Genomic DNA, 22,689 nt, shown 5'->3' with positions numbered 1-22,689 from the left:
TTGGCTTTGATTGATACCATGGCATAAAAAAAACCCCATATGCAACTTCATAAGGTATAATTTTCAGATTATAACTGTTAAGGAATATAACATACACGCAAATAGCTACAATATTCATGTTTCAAGCCCAAACTCTTAATAGATTGTTTGCACATTCATATTTAGAGACCAACCACTGCTACTCATGAGAACAAACGAAAATAAACACTAGCCTATTCACTAAAGCAACTAAACAAATGTAAATAAATAGGACAATATTACGAAAACAAAATACCATTGAATCTATTGTTAACGTTAGAAACTAGAGGAAATAAGTAGGGAGGTAGAAGTTATCTCACCATTATGGATATCGGAAATAGAGACTCCCTTTCTTTGAGGCATCCCCATGGCTGCAGTTCGAGGAGCTGATCCCATTTCAGAAATCTCCTCAACCCCAACATTATAGCAGTTCTGATTGTTCAGTTGCCGCACTGGATAGGTGAAGCAAGTTCTTTCGCACCAACCGATCATATATTTGAACAGACATGTGCCTCTCTCCTACATAGTAAATATCAAGGAACATCCCCCCTCAAGAGCATGGTCCCTATAAAATATTTCCCATCCCAATGCGAATGATAATGCATTGTCAACATATGATAGAGTCACGGCCATATCTGCCCACATAAATCCTCAAGGAGGATTCTTGGTCCACCAAGTGCTCCACCTTTGGAGCAAATGAAGATGGCAAGCGCTGCAAAAATAAAATTTTTTTCAAGGATGCATGCTTTAAAAATTGCAGAAATTATAAAAGAATTTCATCTACACATATCAACAATTTGCTACTAAACATCCTAAAACTATAAAATTTAGTACCCAACAAGTTGGGGGGTGATGAGAGGATAGTTGTGTAATGTAGTAAATTACTTAAAGTTCAATAATTGTTCGCCAAACTATGTTTACATCCCATAATAATAGACACTACATATTACAATGTGATTACAAGCAGCATTCTCCCAAAGGTTAAGAATAAGAAGTCCAAAATTCAACATGAATGAGAGAGTACCAGTGCATGTAAGACATGAGCATCATTCAGTACATGGAAAAAACGGGGAATTGACGGTGATAACTCCTTCTCTGTCAGATGAGATATGGAGCCCTCATGACGTTTATAAGCCATCTTTTTTGGTTTTTGGATTTTTTTAACCTTGATTTACTTGATTTACCTAGATGTTACTGAAAAGAAGAACATTCAAAAATCACTTTAAATTGTTTCAAAATAACTGCCACTCCAAATCCCAAGATTTAATAACCCAAGAACCGATATATATATATATATTAACATTATTTATATAAGCTTTTTTCATTGATACCTGATCATAGATATGGCACCATTTATCCATTGTGAACATACACCTTCTGCTCCATCGTGGTCCTGATTTGATCGCCCTCGATCGAGTTGTATTCTAGGAGCAGCCGGTGTAAATTTGCTTTGGATCTTCCTAAGCTGCGTTCAAACACAAACCAAGACATCCCTATAGGATTGAGTATATAATTTTCCAAAAAAGAAAAACCACAGCTTAGATCAGATCTAATTTTAACAAAAACAAAAAAAAACTTAAAGAAAATAAAATGTAAGAAAAATCATAAAAATAATGGGATGTGGTTTTCTTATAATTAGATCTGATGCTCATCTTATCGATTCTAAATTTTTTAATGAGAGAATCATTTATAAAGTAGATCAACCAAGAAATCAAAACCTTAAGTTCACTTTCCTTGAAAAAACCCCAAATCGATGAAACAATAATCATAATAAATCATTTAAAAATCCACCAACTCTTATATCAAAACCCTAGTTTTACTTTCCATGAAAGAAAAAGTCGAGATTGTGAAAAGAGAAAGGATAGAGTAGAGAAAAAGATGGAGATCACATCCAGAACATGGAACCATATATTACCTTCAGATGGACAAATTAAGGAGCCGGAGAATTAAAGCGCAACTCAAGGGATCTGCAAGATAGAAATCAACAATTCTGAGTTTTACAGAAAGAAAAGACACTACAAATGACTTCCTCACGTATATATCGTCAAGGGGAAGCCTTGGTATATATAGATAGATATAGATATAAGTCTGCCAGCAGCGATATTGGAATGGCCATACAAACTAAGAAATGGGTTTCGAGGGTGTGAAGAGTGGAAATGGACGCAGGGGTTTTATAGAGAGGGTATTTTTGATAATTATTGCGGCGCCTGGCCTCAACTGCAGTTCTTCGTTTAGGGCAAGGGCAACACGTCTTCTCTTGCTGCACACAAATTAGGGTTTTCCAATAGGGCTTTGATTTTCATTTTTTTATATGGACAGTTTGTCAAAAAAAAAATCCCAATTCACTATTTTTTATCTTCTTGTCTTTAGGTTATTTTTATAGAGGATGAAAATAATAATACAGGCCCAAATTATAGTTGTATAATTCCATACATATGAATATATATGTATATATATATTACTAATGCCTTGTCTTGTCTTGTCTTGGTACGCTATTAAAGCAAGACGGTGGAGCGAGCTAGCAAAACGCAGACATCATTCTACATTGGCTGCGAAGATTAACTAGGGATTCAATGAAAACTACAAAGTTTCTTGGGGAATTATATATATTTAATACTGCCCTGTTGATGTTCATTCTTCAGAAGAAATCTTCAACCGTCTACGCATATTTTCATTAGTAGGAATACAAACAACCAGTTTGATCTTTGTCACCAATGGTAGAGGATTCAGGGATCCATTAGTGTAGTGCTGAGCAAAACTTAACATTTGACATCTCAATTTGAATCAAGAATGTAAGCATATATACGGAGCGGTAATAAATCTGAACTCAACTACTTCTAATGCGACATCGTATTTAGTATTAGAGGTCTTGGTATTCCATGAGCTAGGATGAGCAGGCCATGCCAACCTCGTCGCCAAAATCTGTAAGACAAGATCGGATGTTAACAGGAAGTAAGCAAATAAGCTGCATAGCAGTATATTATTCAATCATATATATTTCCGTGACCACCTGGTAGGAACTGGAATATATTTCGGCAATGGTAGCTAAACAACATTTACCTCATGTAAGATCTTTGCGGAGGGCTTAAGACAGCATACTTTAGCAGTTTAATTCAGGCTGGAGTGATCATTAATAGACCGAGTGGCTGTGACAGAATATGTTTGTATCATAAAGTAAGTATACATGCACAAGACTTGTCGAATATTGGAGACTGCAACTCTCTTCCAACATTTTATATATACAGCATCTGATAGAAAATATTTTCAGCATCAGTTTATCTAGTAGATCAACTTGCAGAAACCCACCTGTCCAAGAAAAGTGAGAGAATATGGTACTTCTTAGGACCACCTTAAAGGTTCATTAGTTCATCTTGACACATTTAAAACAGCAGCACTTACTGTGCTAATTAGAATTAATCCTAATTATTATATAATAAAAAGACCCAAAGCACGTGCTCTAATTGCTTGTAACACAAAAATACATGTTGACATAGTATCAATACTGACAATGCATGCCATCATTGATCTTATCATATATCACACGTAGCACTATACATAGCATTGACTGGCGACGCATGATAATAGCATTAATTCTAGCCATATCTTATGTATACATTTACTATGTGATAAGTAGAGTCAATTAGGACCTTAACTATCCCTAAAACAATTCTGAGCTCTAGAAATTAGATATAAGAGACATAATATATATATATATCCAAATCTAAGTGTTGTTGGTACATAAGGGAACCTTATAAGAACACATTACACTGACATTTTGAATATACATATATACGCCAAAATTAGACAAAAATAATTTATCAAGGTTTAATAATAGATATTTAAAGTTTATTTTGACTTTATTGAATCAAACATAGAGTAGTTAATTTAGTTTGGATACCGACGTTATTTCCGTTAATATTTTCTAAAATTAAGCTACTTTCAATTAATTGAATCCCATTTTATTGGTAAACGTAAAAGGGGTTAGTTATATCCGCAATTACAATAAATAGCATGTTCATTATTGTATGTCAAACAAAGAAGTGTAATGTGTAAGAAATGACAAGTTTCCGCAATCATACGTAACAAACTTCTATCCATGCAAATATTTGGATAACCTAAAAGTTAGGGCGGCGGAAGTATTCTTAAATCACAGTTGTGTCACGAGTGATTTTACTAGGGAAATTTTTACAATTTAATAAATATGCTACCAGTGGAAAGTTCTAGTGTCCTAATTAAAATTTGAAGTGTCACTAATATCTATTTAAATTAAAAAAGATAAATTGTTCGTATGTTTTTTTAATAAAATTAAACCTATTAGTTAATTTTATTTGTAAGTTTATATATAATGATACCGGTAAAAAATATTTATAGAGCTATCGCTGCCTAAAAGTATAGAACAATATAATACAATGTTGTACATAAATCATATAAAGTGATTTTACCAGGTAGGAGTATAAATTTCCCTTTTATATTATTACGATGTAGTAAGAGGATTACCTGCGGCGGGATAAAATCTGGGGAATGTGTACATATATAGGCTACAGCATTTTCTGTGTAGAAAATGCAGTATAACAGCTTCTACAAAGTTAAGAAGTTGAATGGTCAGTTCCTGTTGTAGTTGAAAGAAAAATTAGAAGGATTTGAATCACATTGATTAACCAACAAAAACATAAGCAAAAAAATCTGATTGAAAAATAAAAATGAGAGGAGACAATAGGGAAAGAAAACCCATTTAAAATATAATTACATTAAGCATGTTTTGTACTAATTTTCTAATCACAACAAGAACTGAAATAGAACGCACTCTGATGCATTAGAGATACTGTGCTTCCCTTCGCCAAAATTAGCAAAAGTCGTAGAACTAATATAGCCTAAGGCTACATAAGCAGTAGTATGCTTCTATTTACAATCTTTAGAAAGATTGTGTTGGCGCAGAAATAGAAAAACAGGACAAGTTCTCAAACAATTCTCACTTCTTGACAATGATACCAAATACATCATATTTAAACTACCACGCAAACGCTACTACATAATTGATTTTAAAAGCAATTTAAAGGCATATAAGTGCGCTGGAAGGACCGTGTTGACCTACGAGGCCAGTCTACAATTACGATACGTCCGGCTTTGCGTAGCTTTACAGGCTGGAGTATCGCACTATCCTACCACACCAACTCAATCAGAAGTATTTTTGTTATTTCAAAATGAAAACATTCATTTTAATATAAATTTTAATGATTAAATATAAGAGTAAGAAAGAGATATGAAAATGAATCTATTTTGTTAAACAATTTTTAATAATTGCATACTTCCTTTTCGGATTTGGTCTCGAAAATCCCGAAACTATTTTCCGAGACCACCAAAATGGCAACGAAATTTACTCCTCCGGTCCCATTCGGAAGCGAATTCCGAGGCATTAAAAAATTAACCTCGGATCTATTTCAAAATCTGAAACAATTCTCCGAAAGGTATTAAACAATTTCTGGTAGTGACATTTTAAATTTCATCATAATTGCTTCTTGACCCTTCAGGTATGAGTCTAGGTGAAGATGGTGATGACGAGCCTAAAGAATATGGTGAAGGCAGCTGCTGTATCTCCCTTCCAATGTTCTCATTTTCACCAAAAGCTCAAACAGCAATGTTCCTTGAGCTGTTATCCCACTTCCAGCTTGCTTTTCATCAAAAACCACATTTCTACTTATGATAACTTTGCCCGCAATAGGATCGTACAATATATAGGCTTTGGATTGTGAACAATAGCCAAGAAAAATGCATTTTGTTGATTTCTTCATCAAGCTTACTCTCGGAGTCCTTCGATTCCAAGCCTCATATGGTGGCGGTTCAAAACAGACTTTGTAGGAGATAAATTAAGAAAATACACTGCTGTCGCTACTGCCTCAGCCCAAAACATATCTGGAAGTCCTTTGGAATTCAGCAAGCTTCTTGCCATCTCCACGACTGTTCTAATTTTGCGCTCGACGACACCATTTTGCTCCGGAGTGTATGGGGCTGTTAATTCTCTTCGTATGCCATGCTCATCACAAAATTGATTAAACTTGTGAGATACAAACTCACCACCTCTGTCTGTACGCAGCGCCTTTACATATTTTCCGGATTGATTTTCCACAAGAGCCTTGAATTTTTTGAACATATCGAATGTTTCTGAATTGGCTTGTAGAAAATAAACCCAGCTCATCCGACTCTAATCATCGGTTAGCAACAAGAAGAATCTGCTCCCACCGAGAGATTTTGTTATCATCGGGCTTACCAAATCTGCATGTATAAGCTCAAGACAAGTAGATGCACGTCTAGAAAGTCCTATCGGAAAAGATCTCTTTGCTTGTTTGCCAAGAACACAGCCCTCACATAACTCCAAGGATTCAATTTTAGGCAAGCCATAAACCATATCCTTTTGACTCAACAATTTCAAACCATTCACATTTAAATGCCCATACCTTAAATGCCACAATTTAGACTCGCAGGCTGCTTTGGCACCAAGTACACGTTCATCAACTTTCGACACTTCAAGTGGAAATAATTTGTTTGCCGTCATCTGAATATTGACAATCACTCGACCAGATATTTTTATGTCTAATCACGCATGACGAATTGTCAAACAAAATGGCATATCCACTATCAATGAGTTGCCCAACACTCAACAAATTTTGAGTCAGCGTAGGAACAAAATAAACATCATAAAGGAGCTTCAAATCATTCATGACTTCAACGATGCCTCTGCTCTCAACTTGCATTTGTTTATTACCCCGATCATTCATGACTTCAACGATGCCTCTGCTCTCCGAGCCTTACTTGTAACTTGTAAGTTTCGTCAATCTCCTTAAACAACGACTTTATCCCTGTCATGTGATTAGAACAACCGCTATCCACAAACCATATGTTATTAGAAGTGGTTGTATCACCTCGGCTGGTCAAAAACAACTTGAGTTCATCATTTCGTTGTTCTGCATAACGAGTCAGTTTTTCTCGCTTCCAGCAATCAGCTTGTACATGTCCAAACCTTTTGCAATAATAGCATTGCACATGACTTCTATTGCCTTGTCAATTATTACCATGCTTATTATTGGTCCGATCATTGAAGTGTGCATCTCCCCGTCCTCTCCCACGACCATTCCTCGCTGGGTAGCGATCTCTTGCACGTCCTCTAATGCCTGCATATTTCGGTTCATTTCTCTGCTGCGATGAATCACCTTTAACATGAAAAGCTTTCTCTCGTATTTTTCTTCCGATCTGCTCAACCTCGCTTTATGGGATTGCAGTGAACCCATCAATTCATCAAAGCAATATGTGATCAAATCCTTTGACTCTTCAATAGCGGCAACCACATGATCAAATTTGGGAGTCAAACTCCAAGAATTTTTGCAACCACAATTTTAACCTTTCACCGTAGGAGTTCATTTGGCTTACGACTCCAGAGACTCTAGTGAGAAAATCTTGCACTGTTTCTCCTTCCTTCATATGCGCAGTTTCTAAATCACGTCTGAGAGTTTGAAGCTTCACGGTAAGAACCTTCGCAGATCCTTGAAATGCCATTTTCAAGGTGTTCATGCTTCGTTTGATGTTGAAGCTGATGAAATCTTCGAAAAGATTGAGTCATGGACTGCTTGTTGTATGAAGAACAGCGCCTTGGAATATTTTTTCTTATTCTCCCCCAATATCGCTTCATCAGGATCTTGCTCCAAGTATCCGGTCTCGACAAAGTTCCACAGATCATGGGACTTGAACAGCGTTTCAATCTTAATGCTTCAAAATTCATAATTTTCGCCCGAAAGAATTGGAATTTCCGGCTGCAAGATGCTCAATCCGGAGTTGTTTGCCATATCTATGCTCTGATACCAAAATTGCTGCGAATCAAGAGAGAAATTGTCACCAAACTAGGTTGTAGACAATGGAGAAGAACAGAGGAGAGACGAGAGGCCCTGCAGAGTCTTTTGGATAAACTTCAAAGACCTTTTAATTATTCAATGGGAAACATCTAAATATATTGAGATTACATTCCAAATAAACATGGAATAATTATTAGTCAAAATTCACCTTCTTAAACTAAATATAGTAAATAATAAATATAAAATATATCCAAATTATGTTTTAATCAAATCTTAACAAGGTCGCCGGCAGCTGTTTCTTCTCTTCGGCGGCGGCGGCAACGGCGATGGCGGCGGTGCAACAGCGTTTGCGGCAGGTTTTGCTCCTCCTCTTCCTCCTTCTCCGGCAGTGACAGCATTGGCATCTCTACTTCTCCTCTTTCTTCTCCGGCAACGACGGCGGCGGGCACGGCGTGATCTCCTCCTCCTCCAGCTTCTCCGGCAGCAGCGGCGAAGCTGGCTTCTTGTTCTTCCTCTCTTTTTTCTTCTACGGCGCTCCTTCTCTGGCGGTGGCAGCAGATGGGGGAGAAAAAATTTGAATTAATTTTGTTAAACAATTTTTAATAATTGCATACTTCCTCTTCGGATTTGGTCTCGAAAATCCCGAAACTATTTTCCGAGACCACCAAAATGGCAACGAGATTTACTCCTCCGGTCCCATTCGGAAGCGAATTCCGAGGCTTTAAAAAATTAACCTCGGATCTATTTCAAAATCTGAAACAATTCTCCGAAAGTTATTAAACAATTTCTGGTAGTGACATTTTAAATTTCATCATTTCTATTTTTCTTAATATTAATCAAACTAGTTATCTTAATCTTAATTAAACTAGCTATCTTAATCTATAATTATTTTTATTGTACGATAAGATTTTTAGTAATACACTTTTTAAATTACTTACTGATTATATTTTACTAAATTCCGGTATCTACTCTAATAGACCCAAATTATCTAGTACTGAGGGAGTATTATATAGTACCTTAAAAATTGAGAAATAAAATAAAATAAAATCGTCAATGGCTACATAATATGTGGGATGGAGAGAGAGTAGAACACAATATGTTTTGAGTCTTCAATCTTCACTGCATTGTCTCTTTTTTCTTTTTTTTTCTTTTTCTTTTCTTTTTGATTTTTTCACATTCTTACATCTATTTTGTTGCTATACATAATTGCCTAATGTCTATTATTGTGTGTTGTCATGACTAAATGGTTTCTAAATTGTGAATGTGCAAATACTTTATCAAGACTTGGTCTTGAAACACAAATATTATAGCATTCTTTTGTGCCTTTTATTTTCTCATCAGACTCAAACTTTGTGCAAATCATCTTCGTTTTGAAGTTATATATGTGGTTTATTATGTCATGGTATTAATCAAATTTAGTTTCTTGTCCGCATTATAATTTACGAGATGCATAAAATGGTAAAAGAAAGGAGGCGATCATTGAAAGGAAAGCGGGATTCATTGATCCTGGTGTAGCCCCATTTGGTGTGAACAAACTCTTTGCAATTATTAAATAAATGTATCTAAACTTTATTTGTTTAATATGCTTTTATAGACAAATAAATGGGCATGAAAAAATATATCAATATATATATATATGCTCTCATATAAACAAATTTATACCTAAGCCATTGCATATGCTCTTACTACTTGATTATATATGACTAAAAGATGCTATGAAATTTATTTAAATAAATTAGATAGTCTAAGGCTCCGTTTGGATTAGTTTTTGAGAGGGGCGTTTGGTTTTTACTTCTAAAAAAAGTGGCTTTCTACGTGTTTGTATTGGCTTCTGTCCAATTTCCAACATGATAGGAAACTGCACGGCCTCCATAACCTTTCTTCTGTATTCAAATTCAACTATGGCGTAGGAGGATCCTTCTCTTACTCACAAGTCCGCTCACATACGCAAATTAATCTTTGATCCCCACCCTACTCACTCCTACCTTAAAAAAGGGGCATATGAAGTTTCCGATTCAGTGAGATAACTTCAACATTCTTATTTGTTTTCTCTGTTTTTCTATTCCTAGAAATCAATATGATTTATTTGATTATTTAATTTGAATTCTTTCTTAGTTTTTCATTTATCAATAACCATATGCTCATTAGCCAATGACTTGTTTAGCGCTACACACTGTTCTTGAGACTTCAATTTTCAGATGAATTATGCTGGATGTGCTTGTTTTGTTGTCTCCCTTTCTCATGTATTATATATATCTAATTATTTAAGTATGTATTTAATGAATACAAAATATGTTGTATTTATTTCAATATTTATACATTCATATAATATTTATAAAATTTGCCCTCTATTATTGTATTTACTATCACTTTAAATTTGATAGATTCTAATATTAATATATTTTTCTTTATTTACACCGTAATCATCTTATTTTTATTTTAGTAAAGACAATTTATAAAATATTATAAGTAAATGTAAGATTAAAAATAATTTATGGTGGGTAAATTAGTTTTCTTAGTTTTGCATTGATGTCTTATCATTTTACAACTCTAAATGGATTTTATTTGAAAATTATCTTGCAAGAAAAAAACTTTCATTGAAATAGTCCTCCGGTACGGATTTGCCACCATGTCTCGCCCATGCTGATGTGGTGTTGACATGGATGAAATGTCAGCCGTCACGTCCATCTTCTTCTTCCTTCCCTATCTATCTTCCTTCCTGACCCGAGGCTCCTCCACCCACCTCTCTTCCTGTCGGAATCCTCCACCCCCTAAAAATTCTCCACTGGAAACCAATCACCTTTACAACTTTCGAAAACTCCACAAATCCTCAACTCATTTGTTTAATTTAATAATGCTTACAGAAAATTTGATTTACCGAAGATCCATTCCCACACACAAAGAATGAAACGCAAACATTATTTTAAATATCAACAACAATGAATTTCCGTATATCATAAACACGACAAGAAACAACTATGGCAAAATTGGATCAAATTAGAACACACTATAGCAAAATTTCTCATGCAACCACTACCAAACAATTTTAACCAATCAATCTGATAGAAAAATCACAAAGGGAAAAGTTTGTACTACATTTTCAATACTACGAACAATTTTCTTCACCCAGAAGTAGAAGTCAAGGAAATTGATTGGATTGTAATAAAAAAAACATGCCTGACCTTGTTATCGATTTCTAAATTATTCTTATGCTCCAAAATTTGTGCCCTAGCCTTCTTCGATGCCAATAACATATCCGGCGGTTTGATGAAATCTAGGTCTTATAAAGACGCTGCCAGCTTCCTCACCGACCAGGGAGATGAAGGCATTGGAATTTCCGGTTGGTGGCTGCGTTGATTGCTTGGAGGGGTGTTTTTACAACATTTTTGAAATTATAAGTAAGTAAATTGGAATTTTAGTACTACAAGAGTTTTAAGCAAATTCAGTAAACCACAGTATTTTTTTCTATTTTGCTTCTTTTTTTTTCCATAATTTTTTCTTTTACAATTTTGACTGGTAAAGCAATTTCTAAAAGTATTGACTGATAAATTGTAAATTTTCTTACAATTTGATCTAATTTTAACCAAAGTTAAAATTCTGATTTTGAATGGAAAAAAAATCCACAGGTATCACGGATGTGACGCTGACATTGGGTGGCAAATTCAGCATCGAAAGCCTATTTAAAAAAATTATATATATATGGCGGCCTATTTTCAAACAGGATCATTAAGTCGTAAGTAGCAGGAACGCCATATCTATAGACTCCACCCCCGCCGTCTATTCACAAAAATATATATCTTTTTATTTTTGATTGTTGAATTATAAAGTAACAACTTTTTTTTTAGTAATTGTAGACAACACTCCGTATTAAACATACTCTTATGTTTATAATTATTTTACATAAATACTATTACACCCACCTTTTTTTAATCGTAGGAGTATATTTGTCTCATTAAAATACAATAGTTTTTAAAATGGAGAAAAAGAATAATATTGACAAAGAATTGTACCATCAAAAAATAGATTAGGTGATCAAACAATGTAATTCACATGAATAAAATAAATAAATAAATTGGGTTGTGTTCATTTTATAGATAATTTACTTCAATTTAGGATGTCTTCAAATTAATATAATTAATCCAGCCATACTACTTTATGCCTTCAAATAAATCCAACAATATCCAAGAAATGAGAAATAATACACAACAAAACCAACAAATGGGAAGCAGCATGGCTCAATTCCAACAAATAAAAAACAATAAAACACATCAATACCAGTAGGACTCAAATTTAATTACAACATAACCCAATGGCCAAAAAAGCAAAATAGATCAATTCCAGCAATTCATAACCCATATAAACAAGCACACATTTGATCAAATAAAACACAAATCTCTCACATCTTCTAAGAAAAAAATGCACACAACACCATGTTTTTAAGCACAGAACCGATATTAAAATCCAGGTGGTTGGGAGGGGAAAGACTTACAGTTGAATAGATCCATAGAGCTCCTATCTGAATGTGTCAACTCTATTGCGTTACAAATGCAAGAATTTAGAATGTTTCAAAAGATTGGATGTAATTAATAGTGAAATAAAGAAAGCAAACACTATACGGGCGGTGGGCTAATAGGGTCCTTTGATAAGTGGCTAGCATTTGCAGATGGGGTTGCATCCATTTCCTCTTCCAAACAAATTTCTTGATTTACATGCACAAGTTCTACCTTCGTTAGGATTACTTGCCCGGAGGCACCCATTTTCTCCTTGGCAATACCTCCCATCGGCTTCCCAAACCCTAAACCATTGAGATGGAATATTAAACTAAAAAAATATTGAAAGCCATATGACATGCAATTTATATTATTTTCCTCGAATGTAGTTAAAACTAATAAGATAATAAGACATAAAGCACATAGTAATAAAAATATCTAGAGAGTATGTCAACTCCGTTCATTTACAAATGCAAGAATTTAAAATTCTTTCAAAGATCAAATATAAGGGAAACAACTAAAGCAAAAAGTATTCCAGGGGGTGGCATCTTTGGGCTAGCAGGGATCAGTTTCCTTCCTATGATTGGCTCTTTCTCTTTCCCTTTTCCTTTTCCATATCATTTCTCATTTATAGTATCTAACAAATTATAAGATTAATATAAAATTGGCTTTGATTGATACCATGGCATAAAATAAACCCCATATGCAACTTCATAAGGTATAATTTGCAGATTATAACTGTTAAGGAAAATAACATACACGCAAATAGCTACAATATTCATGTTTCAAGCCCAAACTCTTAATAGATTGTTTGCACATTCATATTTTAGAGACCAACCACTGCTACTCATGAGAACACACGAAAATAAACACTAGCCTATTGACTAAAGCAACTAAACAAATGTAAGAAATAGGACAACATTTACGAAAACAAAATACCATTAAATCTATTGTTAACGTTAGAAAACTAGAGGAAATAAGTAGGGAGGTAGAAGTTATCTCACCATTATGGATATCGGAAATAGAGACTCCCTTTCTTTGAGGCATCCCCATGGCTGCAGTTCGAGGAGCTGATCCCATTTCAGAAATCTCCTCAACCCCAACATTATAGCAGTTCTGATTGTTCAGTTGTCGCACTGGATAGGTGAAGCAAGTTCTTTCGCAACCACTTGGATCATATATTTGAACAGACATGTGCCTCTCTCCTACATAGTTAAATATCAAGGAACATCCCCCCTCAAGAGCATGGTCCCTATAAAATATTTCCCATCCCAATGCGAATGATAATGCATTGTCAACATATGATAGAGTCACAGGCCATATCTGCCCACATAAATCCTCAAGGAGGATTTCTTGGTCCACCAAGTGCTCCACCTTTGGAGCAAATGAAGATGGCAAGCGCTGCAAAAATATTAAATTTTTTACAAGGATGCATGCTTTATAAAAATTGCAGAAATTATAAAAGAATTTCATCTACACATATCAACAATTTTGCTACTAAACATCCTAAAACTATAAAACTTAGTACCCAACAAGTTTGTGGGGGTGATGAGAGGATAGTTGTGTAATGTAGTAAATTACTTAAAGTTCAATAATTGTTCGCCAAACTATGTTTACATCCCATAATAATAGACACTACATATTACAATGTGATTACAAGCAGCATTCTCCCAAAGGTTAAGAATAAGAAGTCCAAAAATTCAACATGAATGAGAGAGTACCAGTGCATGTAAGACATGAGCATCATTCAGTACATGGAAAAAACGGGGAATTGACGGTGATAACTCCTTCTCTGTCAGATGAGATATGGAGCCCTCATGACGTTTATAAGCCATCTTTTTTGGTTTTTCGATTTTTTTAACCTTGATTTACCTAGATGTTACTGAAAAGAAGAACATTCAAAAATCACTTTAAATTGTTTCAAAATAACTGCCACTCCAAATCCCATGATTTAATAACCCAAGAACCGATATATATATATATATATTAACATTATTTATATAAGCTTTTTTCATTGATACCTGATCATAGATATGGCACCATTTATCCATTGTGAACATACACCTTCTGCTCCATCATGGTCCTGATTTGATCGCCCTCGATCGAGTTGTATTCTAGGAGCAGCCGGTGTAAATTTGCTTTGGATCTTCCTAAGCTGCGTTCAAACACAAACCAAGACATCCCTATAGGATTGAGTATATAATTTTCCAAAAAAGAAAAACCACAGCTTAGATCAGATCTAATTTTAACAAAAACAAAAAAAACTTAAAGAAAATAAAATGTAAGAAAAATCATAAAAATAATGGGATGTGGTTTTCTTATAATTAGATCTGATGCTCATCTTATCGATTCTAAATTTTTTAATGAGAGAATCATTTATAAAGTAGATCAACCAAGAAATCAAAACCTTAAGTTCACTTTCCTTGAAAAAACCCCAAATCGATGAAACAATAATCATAATAAATCATTTAAAAATCCACCAACTCTTATATCAAAACCCTAGTTTTACTTTCCATGAAAGAAAAAGTCGAGATTGTGAAAAGAGAAAGGATAGAGTAGAGAAAGAGATGGAGATCACATCCAGAACATGGAACCATATATTACCTTCAGATGGACAAATTAAGGAGCCGGAGAATTAAAGCGCAACTCAAGGGATCTGCAAGATAGAAATCAACAATTCTGAGTTTTACAGAAAGAAAAGACACTACAAATGACTTCCTCACGTATATATCGTCAAGGGGAAGCCTTGGTATATATAGATAGATATAGATATAAGTCTGCCAGCAGCGATATTGGAATGGCCATACAAACTAAGAAATGGGTTTCGAGGGTGTGAAGAGTGGAAATGGACGCAGGGGTTTTATAGAGAGGGTATTTTTGATAATTATTGCGGCGCCTGGCCTCAACTGCAGTTCTTCGTTTAGGGCAAGGGCAACACGTCTTCTCTTGCTGCACACAAATTAGGGTTTTCCAATAGGGCTTTGATTTTCATTTTTTTATATGGACAGTTTGTCAAAAAAAAAAATCCCAATTCACTATTTTTTATCTTCTTGTCTTTAGGTTATTTTTATAGAGGATGAAAATAATAATACAGGCCCAAATTATAGTTGTATAATTCCATACATATGAATATATATGTATATATATATTACTAATGCCTTGTCTTGTCTTGTCTTGGTACGCTATTAAAGCAAGACGGTGGAGCGAGCTAGCAAAACGCAGACATCATTCTACATTGGCTGCGAAGATTAACTAGGGATTCAATGAAAACTACAAAGTTTCTTGGGGAATTATATATATTTAATACTGCCCTGTTGATGTTCATTCTTCAGAAGAAATCTTCAACCATCTACGCATATTTTCATTAGTAGGAATACAAACAACCAGTTTGATCTTTGTCACCAATGGTAGAGGATTCAGGGATCCATTAGTGTAGTGCTGAGCAAAACTTAACATTTGACATCTCAATTTGAATCAAGAATGTAAGCATATATACGGAGCGGTAATAAATCTGAACTCAACTACTTCTAATGCGACATCGTATTTAGTATTAGAGGTCTTGGTATTCCATGAGCTAGGATGAGCAGGCCATGCCAACCTCGTCGCCAAAATCTGTAAGACAAGATCGGATGTTAACAGGAAGTAAGCAAATAAGCTGCATAGCAGTATATTATTCAATCATATATATTTCCGTGACCACCTGGTAGGAACTGGAATATATTTCGGCAATGGTAGCTAAACAACATTTACCTCATGTAAGATCTTTGCGGAGGGCTTAAGACAGCATACTTTAGCAGTTTAATTCAGGCTGGAGTGATCATTAATAGACCGAGTGGCTGTGACAGAATATGTTTGTATCATAAAGTAAGTATACATGCACAAGACTTGTCGAATATTGGAGACTGCAACTCTCTTCCAACATTTTATATATACAGCATCTGATAGAAAATATTTTCAGCATCAGTTTATCTAGTAGATCAACTTGCAGAAACCCACCTGTCCAAGAAAAGTGAGAGAATATGGTACTTCTTAGGACCACCTTAAAGGTTCATTAGTTCATCTTGACACATTTAAAACAGCAGCACTTACTGTGCTAATTAGAATTAATCCTAATTATTATATAATAAAAAGACCCAAAGCACGTGCTCTAATTGCTTGTAACACAAAAATACATGTTGACATAGTATCAATACTGACAATGCATGCCATCATTGATCTTATCATATATCACACGTAGCACTATACATAGCATTGACTGGCGACGCATGATAATAGCATTAATTCTAGCCATATCTTATGTATACATTTACTATGTGATAAGTAGAGTCAATTAGGACCTTAACTATCCCTAAAACAATTCTGAGCTCTAGAAATTAGATATAAGAGACATAATATATATATATATCCAAATCTAAGTGTTGTTGGTACATAAGGGAACCTTATAAGAACACATTACACTGACATTTTGAATATACATATATACGCCAAAATTAGACAAAAATAATTTATCAAGGTTTAATAATAGATATTTAAAGTTTATTTTGACTTTATTGAATCAAACATAGAGTAGTTAATTTAGTTTGGATACCGACGTTATTTCCGTTAATATTTTCTAAAATTAAGCTACTTTCAATTAATTGAATCCCATTTTATTGGTAAACGTAAAAGGGGTTAGTTATATCCGCAATTACAATAAATAGCATGTTCATTATTGTATGTCAAACAAAGAAGTGTAATGTGTAAGAAATGACAAGTTTCCGCAATCATACGTAACAAACTTCTATCCATGCAAATATTTGGATAACCTAAAAGTTAGGGCGGCGGAAGTATTCTTAAATCACAGTTGTGTCACGAGTGATTTTACTAGGGAAATTTTTACAATTTAATAAATATGCTACCAGTGGAAAGTTCTAGTGTCCTAATTAAAATTTGAAGTGTCACTAATATCTATTTAAATTAAAAAAGATAAATTGTTCGTATGTTTTTTTAATAAAATTAAACCTATTAGTTAATTTTATTTGTAAGTTTATATATAATGATACCGGTAAAAAATATTTATAGAGCTATCGCTGCCTAAAAGTATAGAACAATATAATACAATGTTGTACATAAATCATATAAAGTGATTTTACCAGGTAGGAGTATAAATTTCCCTTTTATATTATTACGATGTAGTAAGAGGATTACCTGCGGCGGGATAAAATCTGGGGAATGTGTACATATATAGGCTACAGCATTTTCTGTGTAGAAAATGCAGTATAACAGCTTCTACAAAGTTAAGAAGTTGAATGGTCAGTTCCTGTTGTAGTTGAAAGAAAAATTAGAAGGATTTGAATCACATTGATTAACCAACAAAAACATAAGCAAAAAAATCTGATTGAAAAATAAAAATGAGAGGAGACAATAGGGAAAGAAAACCCATTTAAAATATAATTACATTAAGCATGTTTTGTACTAATTTTCTAATCACAACAAGAACTGAAATAGAACGCACTCTGATGCATTAGAGATACTGTGCTTCCCTTCGCCAAAATTAGCAAAAGTCGTAGAACTAATATAGCCTAAGGCTACATAAGCAGTAGTATGCTTCTATTTACAATCTTTAGAAAGATTGTGTTGGCGCAGAAATAGAAAAACAGGACAAGTTCTCAAACAATTCTCACTTCTTGACAATGATACCAAATACATCATATTTAAACTACCACGCAAACGCTACTACATAATTGATTTTAAAAGCAATTTAAAGGCATATAAGTGCGCTGGAAGGACCGTGTTGACCTACGAGGCCAGTCTACAATTACGATACGTCCGGCTTTGCGTAGCTTTACAGGCTGGAGTATCGCACTATCCTACCACACCAACTCAATCAGAAGTATTTTTGTTATTTCAAAATGAAAACATTCATTTTAATATAAATTTTAATGATTAAATATAAGAGTAAGAAAGAGATATGAAAATGAATCTATGTTACAGTGGTTCATGTTGCGAATCAAGATAGAAATTGCCACCAAACTAGGTTGTAAACAATGGAGACGAACAGAGCAGAGAGGAGAGGACGTGCAGTGCTTCTTTTTTGGATAAACTTCAAAGTCCTTCATATTGTTCAAGGGGAAACATCTCAATATATTGAGATTACATTCCAAGATAAATATGGAATAATTATTAATCAAATCCACCTTTTAAAACTGAATATAGTAATTAATAAATATAAAATATATCCTAATTATTTTTGAATCAAATCTTAACACTCCCCCTTGATTCGAAAGTGCAAACACCAAGCTTCGATCGGAAGTGAATATGCTTGTCTCGAGTAAGTGACTTGGTCATGATGTCAGCCACCTGCTCATGCGTACTGCAATACTTTGAAGTTACTAAATTCATTGACACAAGATCTCGAATAAAGTGTACTCGAATATCTATATCTATTGCTTTGTCCTTCCATGGTAGGTTGGATTCTTCGACATGGAAATCACTGCGTTATTGTCACAAAATATCTCCGTTGGTTCAGATTGGACTTGAGCAAAATCTGCAAGAATACGACGTAGCCAAACTGCTTGACAGGCTGATGTTGTCGCTGCTGCGTATTCAGCTTCAGACGTTGAAAGTGCTGTAGATTCTTGCTTCTTCGAACTCCAACATATCGAACCAGATCCAAGACTAAACACGTAACCAGAGGTGCTTCTTCTGTCCTCCAAACATCGTGCCCAATCGCTGTCCGTATAACCGATCAACTTGAAATCGGATGCATGGCTATACCATAATCCAAATTGGACTGTTCCAGCAACATAGTGTAACACTCCTTTTGCAGCACCAAAGTGATGTTGTGGAGGGGAATGCATAAACCTGGAAAGTACTCCCACTGAGAAAGCAATGTGTGGACGTGTACACGCCAAATAAATAAATCCTGCAATCAACCTTTTGAATTGTTTCTCATTTGCTTCAACATAAAGTCAAAGAATGAGAAAATCATTTTTTACCTTGCTTCTTCACATATAATGTGGGCTCATTCCTGCTTCGCTCAAATCCATTTTCACAAAGATAGGAATCTATCTTTTCATACCATGCACGCGGAGCTTGTTTTAACTCGTACAAGGCTTTGTGCAGCCTGTACACCTCCTCCTCGTTACCTTCAATTATAAATCCTTCAGGCTGAGTGACATAAACCTCCTCCTTTAAATCACCATTTAGAAAAGCTAATTTCACACTAAATTGGTATATCAGCCAATTTAATTTTGCAGCCAATTCAAGAAGGATTCTCACTGTCTCAAATCGTGCAACCGGAGAGAAAGTGTCGACGTAATCAACTCCCTGATGTTGTGCATACCCCTTGGCCACAAGTCGCTCCATCAGCTCCATATTTTGTTCGAAAAACCCATTTAACTCCAATTGGTTTTTTTCCTTCCGGAAGATCTACCTATTCCCAAGTCTTATTTTTTTGAATTGAGGTTATTTCATCCTTCATCGCTGCACGCCATTCTTCTCCCTTCACTGCTTCTTGAATGGTTATAGGATCACCTACAAACTTAGAATAAGAATCTGCATATATTTCATCCAATGATCGAAACCTGAGTGGAGGAGTTTCATCATCATAATTGCTTCTTGATCCTTCAGGTATGAGTCTAGGTGAAGATGGTGATGACGAGCCTAAAGAATATGGTGAAGGCAGCTGCTGTATATCCCTTCCAATGCTCTCATTTTCACCAAAAACTCAAACGGCAATGTTCCCTGAGCTGTTATCCCACTTCCAGCTTGCTTTTCATCGAAAACCACATTTCTATTTATGATAACTTTGCCCGCAATAGGATCGTACAATATATAGGCTTTGGATTGTGAACAATAGCCAAGAAAAATGCATTTTGTTGATTTTTCATCAAGCTTACTCTCGGTGTCCTTCGATTCCAAGCCTCATATGGTGTGCGGTTCAAAACAGCCTTTGTAGGAGATAAATTAAGAAAATACACTGCTGTCGCTACTGCCTCAGTCCAAAACATATCTGGAAGTCCTTTGGAATTCAGCAAGCTTCTTGCCATCTCCACGACTGTTCTATTTTTGCGCTCGACGACACCATTTTGCTCCGGAGTGTATGGGGCTGTTAATTCTCTTTGTATGCCATGCTCATCACAAAATTGATTAAACTTGTGAGATACAAACTCACCACCTCTGTCTGTACGCAGCGCCTTTACATATTTTCCGGATTGATTTTCCACAAGAGCCTTGAATTTTTTGAACATATCGAATATTTCTGAATTGGCTTGTAGAAAATAAACCCAGCTCATCCGACTCTAATCATCGGTTAGCAACAAGAAGAATCTGCTCCCACCGAGAGATTTTGTTATCATCGGGCTTACCAAATCTGCATGTATAAGCTCAAGACAAGTAGATGCACGTCTAGAAAGTCCTATCGGAAAAGATCTCTTTGCTTGTTTGCCAAGAACACAGCCCTCACATAACTCCAAGTATTCAATTTTAGGCAAGCCATAAACCATATCCTTTTGACTCAACAATTTCAAACCATTCACATTTAAATGCCCATACCTTAAATGCCACAATTTAGACTCGCAGGCTGCTTTGGCACCAAGTACACATTCATCAACTTTTGACACTTCAAGTGGAAATAATTTGGTTGCCGTCTGAATATTGACAATCACTTGACCAAATATTTTTATGTCTAATCACGCATGACGAATTGTCGAACAAAATGGCATATCCACAATCAATGAGTTGCCCAACACTCAACAAATTTTGAGTCAGCGTAGAAACAAAATAAACATCATAAAGGAGCTTCAAATCATTCATGACTTCAACGATGCCTCTGCTCTCAACTTGCATTTGTTTATTACCCCGATCATTCCTGACTTCAACGATGCCTCTGCTCTCCGAGCCTTACTTGTAACTTGTAAGTTTCGTCAATCTCCTTAAACAACGACTTTATCCCTGTCATGTGATTAGAACAACCGCTATCCACAAACCATATGTTCTTAGAAGTGGTTGTATCACCTCGGCTGGTCAAAAACAAATTGAGTTCATCATCTCGTTGTTCTGCATAACGAGTCAGTTTTTCTCGCTTCCAGCAATCAGCTTGTACATGTCCAAACCTTTTGCAATAATAGCATTGCACATGACTTCTATTGCCTTGTAAATTGTTACCATGCTGATTATTGGTCCGATCATTGAAGTGTGCATCTCCCCGTCCTCTGCCACGACCATTCCTCGCTTGGTAGCGATCTCTTCCACGTCCTCTAATGCCTGCATATTTCGGTTCATTTTTCTGCTGCGATGAATCACCTTTAACATGAAAAGCTTTCTCTCGTATTTTTCTTCCGATCTGCTCAACCTCGCTTTATGGGATTGCAGTGAACCCATCAATTCATCAAAGGAATATGCGATCAAATCCTTTGACTCTTCAATAGCGGCAACCACATGATCAAATTTTGGAGTCAAACTCCAAGAATTTTTGCAACCACAATTTTAACCTTTCACCGTAGGACTTCATTTGGCTTACGACTCCAGAGACTCTAGTGAGAAAATCTTGCACTGTTTCTCCTTCCTTCATATGCGCAGTTTCTAAATCACGTCTGAGAGTTTGAAGCTTCACGGTAAGAACCTTCGCAGATCCTTGAAATGCCATTTTCAAGGTGTTCATGCTTCGTTTGATGTTGAAGCTGATGAAATCTTCGAAAAGATTGAGTCGTGGACTGCTTGTTGTATGAAGAACAGCGCCTTGGAATATTTTTTTCTTATTCTCCTCAATATCGCTTCATCAGGATCTTGCTCCAAGTATCCGGTCTCGACAAAGTCCCACAGATCATGGGACTTGAACAGCGTTTTCATCTTAATGCTTCAAAATTCAACTACTTCTAATGCGACATCGTATTTAGTACTAGAGGTCTTGGTATTCCATGAGCTAGGATGAGCAGGCCATGCCAACCTCGTCGCCAAAATCTGTAAGACAAGATCGGATGTTAATAGGAAGTAAGCAATATAGCTGCATAGCAGTATATTATTCAATCATATATATTTCCGTGACCACCTGGTAGGAACTGGAATATTTTCGGCAATGGTAACTAACACATTTACCTCATGTAAGATCTTTGGGAGGGCTTAAGACAGCATACTTAGCAGTCATACGTAACAACTTCTATCCATGCAAATATTTGGGATAACCTAAATTTTAGGGCGGGGCGGAGTATTTTTTAATCACGGTTGTGTCACCAGTGATTTTACTAGGGAAATTTTTACAATTTAATAATATGCTACCCAGTGAAAAATTTTAGTGTCGTAATTAAAATTTGAAGTGTCACTAGTACTATTTAAATTAGAAAAGATAAATTGTTCGTATG

General features: G+C 35.3%; 1 protein-coding gene across 10 annotated transcripts; it reads right to left on the bottom strand.

Moving 5' to 3' along the window:
• Positions 1 to 681: 681 nt before the first annotated feature.
• Positions 682 to 22,436, bottom strand: LOC127247108 (B3 domain-containing protein Os12g0592300-like). 10 transcript variants are annotated; one of them, XM_051268849.1, is made up of 7 exons: positions 22,427 to 22,436; positions 15,872 to 15,961; positions 14,954 to 15,005; positions 14,371 to 14,504; positions 14,071 to 14,231; positions 13,354 to 13,750; positions 12,085 to 12,654 (listed from the first exon to the last, which is right to left on the bottom strand). In XM_051268849.1, the coding sequence occupies exons 5-7, from the start codon at positions 14,182 to 14,184 to the stop codon at positions 12,470 to 12,472; spliced, it is 696 nt and encodes a 231-aa protein (XP_051124806.1). In that variant the 5' UTR covers positions 14,185 to 14,231; positions 14,371 to 14,504; positions 14,954 to 15,005; positions 15,872 to 15,961; positions 22,427 to 22,436; the 3' UTR covers positions 12,085 to 12,469. The 10 variants fall into 10 exon arrangements, 6 of the variants coding, with proteins under 6 accessions (XP_051124806.1, XP_051124797.1, XP_051124816.1 ...); XM_051268840.1 differs by lacking the exon at positions 22,427 to 22,436 and adding an exon at positions 16,100 to 16,252; XM_051268859.1 differs by lacking the exons at positions 15,872 to 15,961; positions 22,427 to 22,436 and adding an exon at positions 15,804 to 15,816.
• Positions 22,437 to 22,689: the final 253 nt, after the last annotated feature.

This window comes from Andrographis paniculata, unplaced genomic scaffold (assembly GCF_009805555.1).
Source record: "Andrographis paniculata isolate CXL003 unplaced genomic scaffold, ASM980555v1 Contig112END, whole genome shotgun sequence".
Taxonomy (NCBI): Eukaryota; Viridiplantae; Streptophyta; class Magnoliopsida; order Lamiales; family Acanthaceae; genus Andrographis; species Andrographis paniculata.
The sequence above is the reverse complement of the archived record's forward strand: the minus strand, read 5'-3'. Positions and strand labels throughout refer to the sequence as shown.